Source organism: Dufourea novaeangliae, unplaced genomic scaffold (assembly GCF_001272555.1).
Source record: "Dufourea novaeangliae isolate 0120121106 unplaced genomic scaffold, ASM127255v1 scaffold228, whole genome shotgun sequence".
Lineage (NCBI taxonomy): Eukaryota > Metazoa > Arthropoda > Insecta > Hymenoptera > Halictidae > Dufourea > Dufourea novaeangliae.
The window spans coordinates 2,849,564-2,860,792 of record NW_015374150.1 but is presented as its reverse complement, the minus strand read 5'-3'; the positions used below and the strand labels follow the sequence as shown (position 1 = coordinate 2,860,792).

At 42.3% G+C, this 11,229-nt stretch overlaps 2 protein-coding genes across 2 annotated transcripts; both read right to left on the bottom strand.

Annotated features, from left to right (window-relative positions):
* Positions 1 to 8,095: 8,095 nt before the first annotated feature.
* Positions 8,096 to 9,214, bottom strand: LOC107191536 (zinc finger protein 771-like). The gene is made up of 2 exons (XM_015580598.1): positions 9,196 to 9,214; positions 8,096 to 8,472 (listed from the first exon to the last, which is right to left on the bottom strand). The coding sequence occupies exons 1-2, from the start codon at positions 9,212 to 9,214 to the stop codon at positions 8,096 to 8,098; spliced, it is 396 nt and encodes a 131-aa protein (XP_015436084.1).
* A 712-nt stretch (positions 9,215 to 9,926) lies between these two features.
* On the bottom strand, positions 9,927 to 10,857 carry LOC107191534 (zinc finger protein 548-like). Its single transcript, XM_015580597.1, has 2 exons — positions 10,854 to 10,857; positions 9,927 to 10,318 (listed from the first exon to the last, which is right to left on the bottom strand). Exons 1-2 carry the CDS (start codon positions 10,855 to 10,857, stop codon positions 9,927 to 9,929), a joined length of 396 nt encoding a protein of 131 aa, XP_015436083.1.
* Between the last annotated feature and the right edge of the window lie 372 nt (positions 10,858 to 11,229).

Genomic DNA, 11,229 nt, shown 5'->3' with positions numbered 1-11,229 from the left:
GGTACCATTAATCCGCATCATCCATGCTCCGTGACCCGCGTTTGCGTACATTTTTTTTTCTCATTTTACAATATCCAACACTACGAATATATTGCGCGATTACTATCATTTAAAAAAAAAAATAAAAATAAAAGGAGACACCATCGATCACCATGCTCTCTCTCTCTCTCTCTCTCTCTCTCTCTCTCTCGCTTCTCTTCCACTCCGAACAGTAGCCATTTTGTTCGCTTACACTATATATATATATATATATACGTAAATTAAACACGTCGACGAACGAATTCTCGATCGATTTGGGTGTGTGGTTAATAATTACACAGACGTGTTTCCTTAATTGACAAAACGGAATCGAAAAAACGTTGGACGCCTGTAAAGAGGCGGATGTATACTGGGTTATTGCACTCGTACGGAGGAGAATCGATCCTGGCCTGCTTATCGATAAGCGTCGATCGTAATACTTTGTTCCGTTCGGCGATCACATCATCCGACGAATTAATTGTTTCATTTTTTTTATTCCTCTGCTGTCAACCTTTCGCGATCTCGACTGAATTGTACGCGAATTTGAATTTGGTGGTCGTTCGATGTACAGTGAATCCTCGATGAGTGGTCGAAAACTCCTCGGAACTGACAAGAAGTTCCCAGGTGTAACGTAGATTTTTTGATAATATAGACATTTATAAATCAACTAATTTCTTCAGTTTCATAGTGGAATAAAAGTTGGAAAAGATCCGAGAAAAAACATTACTATGACATCTTTTTGACTGCTTCGGTAGTTCTAGTGTTAATGAAATTTAGCACAAAGCTTGGAATTTTGAAGGCAATAATATTTGTTTCAGCCGCATGTGACCATCAGTTTATGAAATATATAATGTTCAATGACCCTTCGAACACTCATCGAAGATTTACTGTATAGTCAACGATCGTAAAGGTTGTCCAGCTTGGATAATCGAGACCTCTCCGCTTAAAGCGTGTTTATCGCTGCTGTCGAGACTGTTCTATGTATATATAGATATATATAAATATATTTTTCTTTACTTTTTTTCTTTTTAACGAAGAATCCGCGACCTCCTACGGAGATCCACACGGATCCTTTCCAGGTGGTTGTACGATGAATTGATTCGTGGTCGATCGAGAACTCGCTCGTGTGTTCGGACGCGCACGCGTTGCGAGCGAGCCTTTGGCGCGCTCAACGAGAATGAAAGGAAAATTATAAATCTACCCCCGCTTCGTTTTGCGTCAGACGTTGCGCATACTTACACTGTATAATATGAATTACGAGTAGTTTAGTTTAGTTTAGCTTGTCTCATAAATATTGTCTACAGTATGGAAAGTCGGGCGGCCGTGGCGCGCGTATTTGGCGTAGGAATACGGGACCTGGTGCCAGGTACTAGCCGAGCACGGGCGTTTTTATTTCGATCTTAGCTTCTAGTCGTTTCTTCCGACAGTTTCTATTCAACTTGGTAGGAAACGGTCGCTGCAGGTGTATGGTCTCTAGTATAATTGTAGTATACTAAACGTTTAGACGAATGCAGTAAATCATCGATGAGTGTTCGAGGTCTTCTTGGCAATGAATGTTCAGACGTCATCCCCACCACTGGCGGTCCCTCGCGAGGACCAGGCAACCAGTGGTGGGGATGACGCCTGAACACTCACCGCCGAGAGGAGGCTCCGAACACTCATCGATGATCTACTGTATAACGAAATGAAAATTGGAATAATAGTCCTTGAGGACTTTCTGACGCTGGAGAATAGGTTTTGCTCTGAAATAATCTCTAAAGTTTCTTTCCTATAGAGAAGAGATCATACACTGCAGTTTCCTATACTGGAAGAATTCTATGGAGAAAAACTGTTCCCGTAACAAGGACCAAACTGACGCGATACATTCTACTATTTATACTTCTAAAGCTTGTTGCGTGTATAAATAAGACTAATATAGCGGTTAAACGTTGCAATAAGGATACTACTGTAATCCCTGGGTACAGTTGAACTGCATATGGAAGCCATTTGTAGAATTTTCAGCTGCCTCGAAACTCTCTTGAGAATCTACACGATTCTGGTATAAAAATCAATTTGTAGATCTATCGTTCGTAGAAAATTTTTCTATCACCGTGACAAGTAGAATGTACACTCTAAAAATTCGGTCCTTTGAGAAACATATCCTGGGTTATCTTGAGCTGGGTGAAAAAATGTGTGCGTAAAAACTGTGTGTATGTGTGTGTGTGTGTGTGTGTGTGTGTGTGTGTGTCAACGCCCGCGCTCGGCACACGATATTTTCCGGCTGCGATCGGTTCCATCGATCCGGCTTCGTTTCACGTGCTTCCGTGGACAATAATTATATCGGCAGTGAAGGAGGGAATAATAATATCATCGTGTGAAGAGAAACGCGAGGGATCTTAAATCGAGGACGCTTAATTACAAACGAAAAAAAAAAAGCATTAATCATACGTATTACATAATATAAATATATATACTTAAATGCATCGATATAGGAATCTACTAGGTCCGTGTATCTGGCAGTCTGACGATCACAATGCTATAGGAATACCCCGATCGGTATTTAAGAGTAGGTGGTTGGTAGCCGTTGGTAGTACGTATTAAATGTATCCGTAATTGTATAAATATGTACGTATATCTGACTTGTTGTGACGCGGTCAATTGTCCGTTCGTTCGGTGTTGTCCGGCGAAATGGAAGGAAGCATTTCTTAGGCGAGAAGCAAAAGACGCGCGACTCGAGTTTCTGAGCCAGTGTCCGCTTTTAATACTGTACCCTCTCTCTCTTTCTTTCTAACTCTTTCTCTTTCTCTCTATCTCTGGTTTTCGCCGCTTGACGTCAGCGGCAAGGAATAATAATAAATGGCTGCCTTTCATCGAGAAGGCCGAACAAAAAAAAAAAAAAGAAGTGAAGGGGGATGAAAACGGTCTGCGGGGGTGGGAGACGATCGAGAACCAGGTTATCCACAGATCACCGATAGATCCTTTTGGTGTATTGCTTTCGAACCAGGTTATCAACAGTTCACCAATAATCCACTTGGTGTAATTGTTTTCAACAAGGTCACGAACTGTCTCCTCCCGACACCCGTGTGTCGACTTGACGAGTTTGGTAGGGATGTGTGTGTACGTGTTACAGGTGTTTGTGTATATTCGTGTCTCTCTTAGCGACATGGAAGCACGTGTAACCGGGCCGAGGAACGTTATTCTCAGCCGCGTATAAAAGAGCCAGTGTTCTCTCTCTCTGGAAATTTTATTAGTTTCTCTCCCCCACTTCGCGATTTTGATGTCCCCAGTGAGCCACACGCGCACGGCCAGGCCCGTTTAAAAATATGGAACCAGTGTGACCAGAATGGTTGCTATGGAAGAGCTCCGGTTTACCGGACGGTCTTAATCCGACTCGGGGCGGGCCGCGCTGGAAATGAAAAATCGACTCTTTATTAAAGAGTGATCATACAACACGGTGCTGCTTGTTCGGGTTTTATCGGGCCACGTTCCGCGGTTTCCCGCGCTTGGAACCGCGCTTCGGGCTTTAATAATAATATAGCTTCTCTAAGGATCCGTCGAACACAATTGGAACAAAGTTTCTGTTTGACCGCGCGAACCATCCTCGCATCGTGGACTCTGTCCTCCCCCCTGCGCGCGAACGATAGCCGACGATCCTTCTGAACGCTGATTAAAAATCCTTTTTTGATTTTCCCTCTCTATCCCTCGTGTATTACACTATCAAAGCTCTTGGAACTGATCCCGTTAAAAACGGAGTCCACGGAGGATGGTCGTTTGTAAAGGAACGAAAGCACAAGACAAAAAAAAAAAAACAAAAAAAAAAAAAAAAAAAACGAAAAACATTAAGACGAAAGCGATTCGCGGCGCTTGTACACACAAGCGAATCTCGAGTAGAACGCTAGTTTCGGTTACACCGAAAAACTAGACAATTCGCGCCCCGAGCGGGAGATCGACGCGTTCCCTCGTTCATTTACGCGGTACATCTCGTTTACGCGGAGAAAAAAAAAAAATAAAAATAATCAATTAATTAATTAATAATAATAATAAACCTTAAAAAAAACGTTAAAAAAATAGAATCCAAAATCGAGTAAGGAGGATTGGCAGTTTCGCCGTCCCCCGGCTCCCATACAGCCCCGTTCCCCCCGTCGTCATTGCGTCTCACCGTTAGCCGATCGGTTCCTGATCGATCGTTACATTTCGTTACCGTTACCTTCGATCTCTTCATCGTCACTGTTCCCCCTGTCCCCCCAACCCTTTCTCTTCTGCGCGCCGATTCTGCAATTTCCTGTTTCTTACTCCGCTCCTCGTTCCATTGATCGGTTTCGAGGAACGTTAATCGGAGCACGAAACAGGTCGATGATGATAATGATGATGATGATGATGATGATGATGATAATGATGATGACGACGACGCCCATACGATCTTCCTCCTCCTTCTCCTCTTTCGCCATTCCATTGTGACCATTTTCGCGCCCGGACGACGACGTCGACGGTCCCCCCTCGAGTCTCACACCGCTTTTTGCGCACACGCGGCCACCACCACCCCCCATTCTAGACGAGCTCCTGTTTGTAGATCTTCTCTTTGTGCATCCGTTCCATGTGCCGCGCGATGTGCATTTTCTGCTTCGCCCTGTAGACGCAATGGGGACACTGGAACTGTGGCTCCTTGCCGCACTCCCATTTCTGATGATTCCTCAGGCTGCTCTTCAGCTTGTAGACCCTACCGCACGCGGGACAGTTGAACCCTTCCGGATTCGAGGAGCCGGAACCGATACCCTTGCCAAGACCCCCTCCGGACCGCCACATGATCGATGGCACGCTCCATCTCTGCCAGGCGGCTGCCCATTTCAGCCCGGTGATGCTCAAGTCCTCGGCTGGAACAGAGGATTTCACGGCTTTATTAGTACTTGGTGGTCTCTACGCTACCAGACAGAGAGGATCGGACGGTCTTTTTAGTTTCCACGCGTATGCGTGTGTGTGTGTGTGAGTGTGTGTTCGTTTCGTATTGTTCGTACATTTGGTTTTTGTTTTTTGGTTTCTGTTTTCTTTTTCTTTCTTTCTTTCTTTCTTTTTTTTTTGGTTGGAGAACACGGGTGTCGACAGTACCGATCCCCGGGTGTGTGTTCGTTCTACAGGAGGCCAGATTACTTATGGTTTTACAGGCTTACACGCTAAAAGATTTTGTTTTCGTTGCTGCGTGATTTTCGTTGGGCGACTTTCGGCACCGTGGGGTTTGTACAGTCGCCTGAATGGAACGAAAGGTACCCTTTTCGACTCGCTATGATGGTAGACGATTTTCTATTCAATATGGTTTGTAAGATTTAACGTAGGCGAAGTGAAAAGGCACCTTTCGCCGATGATCCTGGAAATAGGCGTCTTGTAACGGGGTAACCGAGAAGGAATCGATTTTCACGACCGAGTGAAAAAGAATACGATGATCTCGATTCCGTCTCGGGACACACCGACGCGTACAAAATGGATTATTATCAAGGAAGGAAAGAATAATGCACGTTCTCTGTAATCCCTACTGTTGAGCCCCAAGCAGCTAGCTATGAATTTCGCATACGAAGAAGGAGCGGTATCTGTGGCGTGGCGACGGAAACGGGGGACCGTCTTTGCCGATGGTGAAATTGTTTTTGAAATTCTTTCGATTCTCATTTCACAACCGTAAGTTTTTTTTTCGAATTCTTCCATCGACTCGAACGATCCCCGTTTCCCTCGACGGCACAAGCGATAAAAGTCGTGTTTCTATGTACAAGTTTCGAGAAGAGTTAGTGCGCATGCTACTTCCCCTAAATGTCGACGAGAAGAAAGAGAAATAATAATGAAAAAAAAGTAATAATTCAAAAGAGAAAGAATGCAATCGGAAAAGAGCGCAACCGATCCAGCGGAGGATCGCGATCGATGGCCAAATCGTCGTTCGTCGAGCAACGGGAAATACAGACGGGAACACTCGTGAACGAAAAATCGCCCGACAATTTTGAATCTTCAGTTTTATGCTTTCTTATCGTTTCCGACTGTATCCACCGCGATTCGGCGAAAACGCGAGTGTCACCGAGGGCGATCATCGACAATTCCGGCGACAATGTACAAAGTGTTGTTCCTGTTTTTTGTCAGAAATGTGGGGATAGAGAGAAAGATAAAAAAAATAAAGACAGAGAGATAGAGATCAAAAATGCTGAAGGCGAAGAACACTCTCGGCAAGATCATCGAGATGAATTCTCGTCGCTGGGTGGGGAGGAAATTTCAAACAAAAAAAAATGATTTTATCTGGAAAGAGTTTCGCTTGATTCAACGCGAAAATCAAATAAAAAAAAAAATTAATAGAAATAATACGTGATTGGCGCGTGACGGTGAGGTGGAATGTTTCTTTTTCTGGTTTGCATTTCTGGTACAGAGTATTCGTCTTTTGACACATTTATTCAATTGAAAACGTACGAAACACGATAGGAGTCGCAGATATTGTTTTTTTTTTTTTTTTCGTTAATACTAGTCGCAAGGATTTTGCGTTCGGACATGATCAGTCTTAACGAGAGCTCGCAATGGAACCTGTGCTTCTTCAGGTTTAATAGAAAATAAACGCTCGTATTATTCCTACGCTATAATTTGTTTTCTTTTTTTTTTTCTTGGTTTAAGGCCAGATCGTCCAGCTTTTAGGAGAATCGCACTTATTGTCTTGGGCGATCGATTACCATCTACGTTAAGGCACTTGATTAGTAACGTGTTCTAAACAATCAAAGAAAAAAGACAAAAAATAATTGTATTCGAATCATACATAAGGAAAAAAAATGAAAAAAAAAAATCGGTATAGTAAAACTTATCTAGTCAAAACGAGAAAAACGCAAACGTGATTACAAGAAACTAATGGTAAATTCGATGTACAGTAAATAAATATATATATATCAGTCGATGCTTCTTGTATCAACGAAACAAGACTTACGATTAATCGATACACGCCTCTATAATAAACGATATATATGACACTCGTTGTTTCTTTTCTCTTTTTTGTACGTTCGGCTAACTTGGAATGAGTATTTCTCACGCACGATCGTTTTCTTTCCATAAATATCGCATTATATACATAATCAAAGAAAAAAAAACATAAAAAAATATATACGTAGAACGGAGTCGCATGATTGAAGCACATAAAAAGAAAAAGACTGATATATTCAGCGACTCGACGTTTTGTAAATAATATCCATGATCGATTTAGATACGTAGATACTTCGATCGAATCAATGTTCCTTTCGCTGTAACGATTTTTCGTCAGAAGACTCGAGTGATGTTTTAGTATAATTATAAAAAATAGATCATGTCGGGGGTAGACTCGAGCAATCCGCTTCAGGAACTCGCAATAACAACTCTCACCACCCCCCTTGACTCTGCGATCACAAACGTTACAGTTTGATCGAACATGAATGTTCCGTTATAATTCATCGACAAATGGACCGATTAACAATTTGAAATTTATTGACCGTTTCGAAACTTCGAAAATTTCATGTTCAAAAGTAGCTGTCCCACTGAACTCTATACTATACCTGGAACGATAACAGAGTACGGAGAACCCTGGATGAGCCGAGCCACGGGAGACAATTGTACAGTAGATACCTCTATTCTTTATTACACTATCCTGTAGTAAATTTACTTACTATCCTGTATCAAATTCGGGTATAGACAGATATACACTATTAGATAGCTAACCCAGACTCCTCTCGATTATCGTCCCAAACTCGGGTCCGCGCTGGGACAATAATCACATAGGGAGAAATGTTTCAGACCCTCGTAAATTCGTTTATTGCCAGAAGCTCGAGCCTCGGCAACAAAGTCCGACAGGTTCCACGCCCCCTCCCCCATATATGTGGACAACAATCGTGTAGAACAAGCCAGACAATAATCAAGACGAGTCTGTATATGCGATTGTACGTTCATAAGTGATGTGTGTAAGAATGAAATAAGGATACCTCACTTTATTCTCTGTCTAGCAGGCCAGCTCCACCCCCAATACTCACAGTTATCGTTCCAAGTATAGTATAGAGTTCAACGAGCTACCCCTGACAACTCTGCGAACGAATGAAAATATTACTGGAACGAAGTGTTCCGCTCAGAGAATCTCAAGTTTCGGCGTGTAGGCAAGCAGATAGGACTCGACGTCCCCTATCTTGTCGATGTGCTGACGGCGTATGTGCCTCAGCCAATGGGCCTTCCGTTTGCAACGCTGCGGACAGAACGGGCACTGAAACTGCGGTTCCTTGCCGCACTCCCAGTGCACGTGCCGTTGCAACGAGTCCTTCCTCATGTACGATCTTCCGCATCTGCTGCAACCGAACTGTCCAGGCGGCTTCTTCCCGACGTAGTTGTACGCCTTCGGTATCTTCAGCTCCGCGAACGGCAACCCCTGTTCCTGTATCTTCCACGCTTGTACCGGAAGATCCGCGTTCTCCATCGGTCCCGTCGTCGTCTTGTACTCCGTCGGGTCATCTGGAAATCCCGAAAAAAGAACAGCTTTAGGCTTGTCCACGGATGACGATCGACGCCTCTCTGTTTGCACTTTCACTGAGCACACACACACACTTCGTTTACTTGTATACTTGTGTATATATATATATATATATATATATATATATATATATTATATGTATATATACACACGGACGAATATAATACCTGACCAACCCGCCGTTGCCCAGATACCACATGACGCCTTAAAGACGTCGATTTTATGGCTATTTTACGTTTAAGGCGTTTTTAAGCCGTCCTCAAGACGTCATTAGGCGACATGTGCTATCTGGGCAGAATTTATCCGAGGGCGTCCCAACCTGGTCCGGTTGACACGATAAATCTGGTTGATTTTGTAGTTCGTCGATTCTAACGAAGAACAGGGGCGCACTTCGCGTATCGTTGGCGGGGTGGAGAAGTTTTACAATAGTCAGTGTGTAGGGATATGTGTGTTGGCATAGGTCGCGATTTGCCAATCGATGATAGAGGAAGTTGATTTTAGAGGTTTGATACTATCACGAATAAGGACTTCCATATTGCTCACTCATGAATTTTGGGTTTCGGGTGGTAAAGTATACTAGGAATTCGTTTTTCTTTTTGTACGTGGAATAAGGGTACGGATGATAATTTTATTTCGATGAAATTCTGTCGGTACGGTGTGTCCTCGGTTTTCGAAGGAAACGTACCTGTTCGGTGAGTACTTACGTCTACGCTTCACAACCATTTGGGATAATTTAATGAAATTAAATGAAAAACGTTTGGGGTAAATAAAAATAACACTGGCGCGCTTGTCACTGCGTCTTTTGGCAGATTTTTTGGATTTACTCTTCGCTCGTTGTGTCACTTTGTATTGGAACGTGAAACTTTCGAGGTTTGTTCGCTTCGAACAGCTTCCGTTGAATAAGACTTGTCCTCGGATCGGCTTCAGATTCGACGACTCTCCCATAGATACTGCAAAGACAGAAACTTCTTGTCTATACTTTGCATTTTACGATGGACCCATCATGATTTCGGAGATACCACCTGAAAAAATCAGACATGGATGTACTACTGCTCGAATATCCTTCCTCATTTAACAATGTAGCACGAGTGAAGTAATCAGATGCATTGTTTAAGAGACTTTAAACAATTTCTGCAACGAAGTATCGTTTAATAGATAGAAATTATTATACAAGATAGAATATCAACATTACGGAGAATTCATAAAAATGATCGTTTATTCTAAAAATGGAACACAGTACGGTAGGGCTAATTATCAAAAAAGAGTACGTGTATAAACTGTAATAAATTCTGGGAACGGTATACATATGTTTTTTTCGTGTTCTTTTCGACACACATTGCCGAACGTAAGTCAAATCAACAGTTCGATATCAGTCTCGTTAACGTTAGCAGAGCACCTAAGCTCTGGCAATCGTTGGAAAATCGTGATTTATCGGTCATGTGACAGGGAATATCTTATGTAACCTCTTCTGATGTTCCACTAAACGGTCACGCCTGTAGAATTTCTTCAAGCACACATCGCAATGGTACTTGGGCTCCTCGAAGTGAAGCTTCATATGCGCCGTCATGTTGTGCTTGTACTTGAACCAACCCTGGCATATCCTGCACTGATACTTAGGCGCCTTGCCGCATTCGACCCGCATATGACGCTTCAAGCACGACATCCGCAAGTAGAAACGACTGCAATTCGGACACTTGTAGGTCGACGGGCCGAGTGGCGTGTGAATTGGTTCGAATAGATTCCGATTTCTCGACTCGATCGACGTCATTTCCGTTCGCTGAACGTTGATCGTGTTCCTCGGCTGCGGTTGCAGCTGTATCCAGTAACCTGAAACGAAAAGAAACGATGAAGAGAACGTTCCAATTGACGGGATGCTCCGTTAACCACCACGTTTACAGGTTAATATTTTTTTTTTCCAAATATTCGAGAATGTCGGATTAATTAATCACACATCGAACACTCGTCCATTACCTGGTCTGTCTTAAACATTCGCTTGTTTCTTCGTTGCTGAGAACTGTAGGCGAAAGAGTTTGTTAGTTAATTGGTACAGTTACAAGTGAATTTGCGTTTGTTCGATGCGATATACAATGTTTCTGTTAGGAATTACTTAACTGAAAAGCTACTACGATGGATGGTAAGGGTATTTAATGACGGATAGAAAGGATTTAGTAACACTTCAGACTGAAATACATACGGTTACCTGTATATGTGTATGCGACATGCAATAAATGGGAAATAATTTGGGAAATATAACCTTTATTTTTTCGTAACAATAGATATCAAGAATTCGAAATACTAATTCAAATGGGAAAGTCATAGGACGATACGGTTACTCTGTAGGTCTTACAGTGTAGGACATTACCCATATCAACGTGATAAAGTGTACGTACAAGACACGCTGTACCATACAATATTTGCCGGGCGATAATACGGACCAAAAAAAAAAATTTTTTCGAATGATTCAAAAGTGTCGACTTTTATCATGTCATAAAATCACTGATGACAAACCTCAATTTTCATACAAACTTAAAGGAATAAATTTCTGATGTAAATAACATTCGATATGTTAAATCAATAAGACCAAATCGCTTCGAACCAAAAAATATTTTAGAAACGCAGTAGACGCAAATTTCATAACAATATATATATCATAAGAAAAAAAAATTTCATCTGAAATTTCAGGATTCGAATATTTTTCTATTAAATAAGTACGAAAGTTCTGTGTACTCTGATCAGTA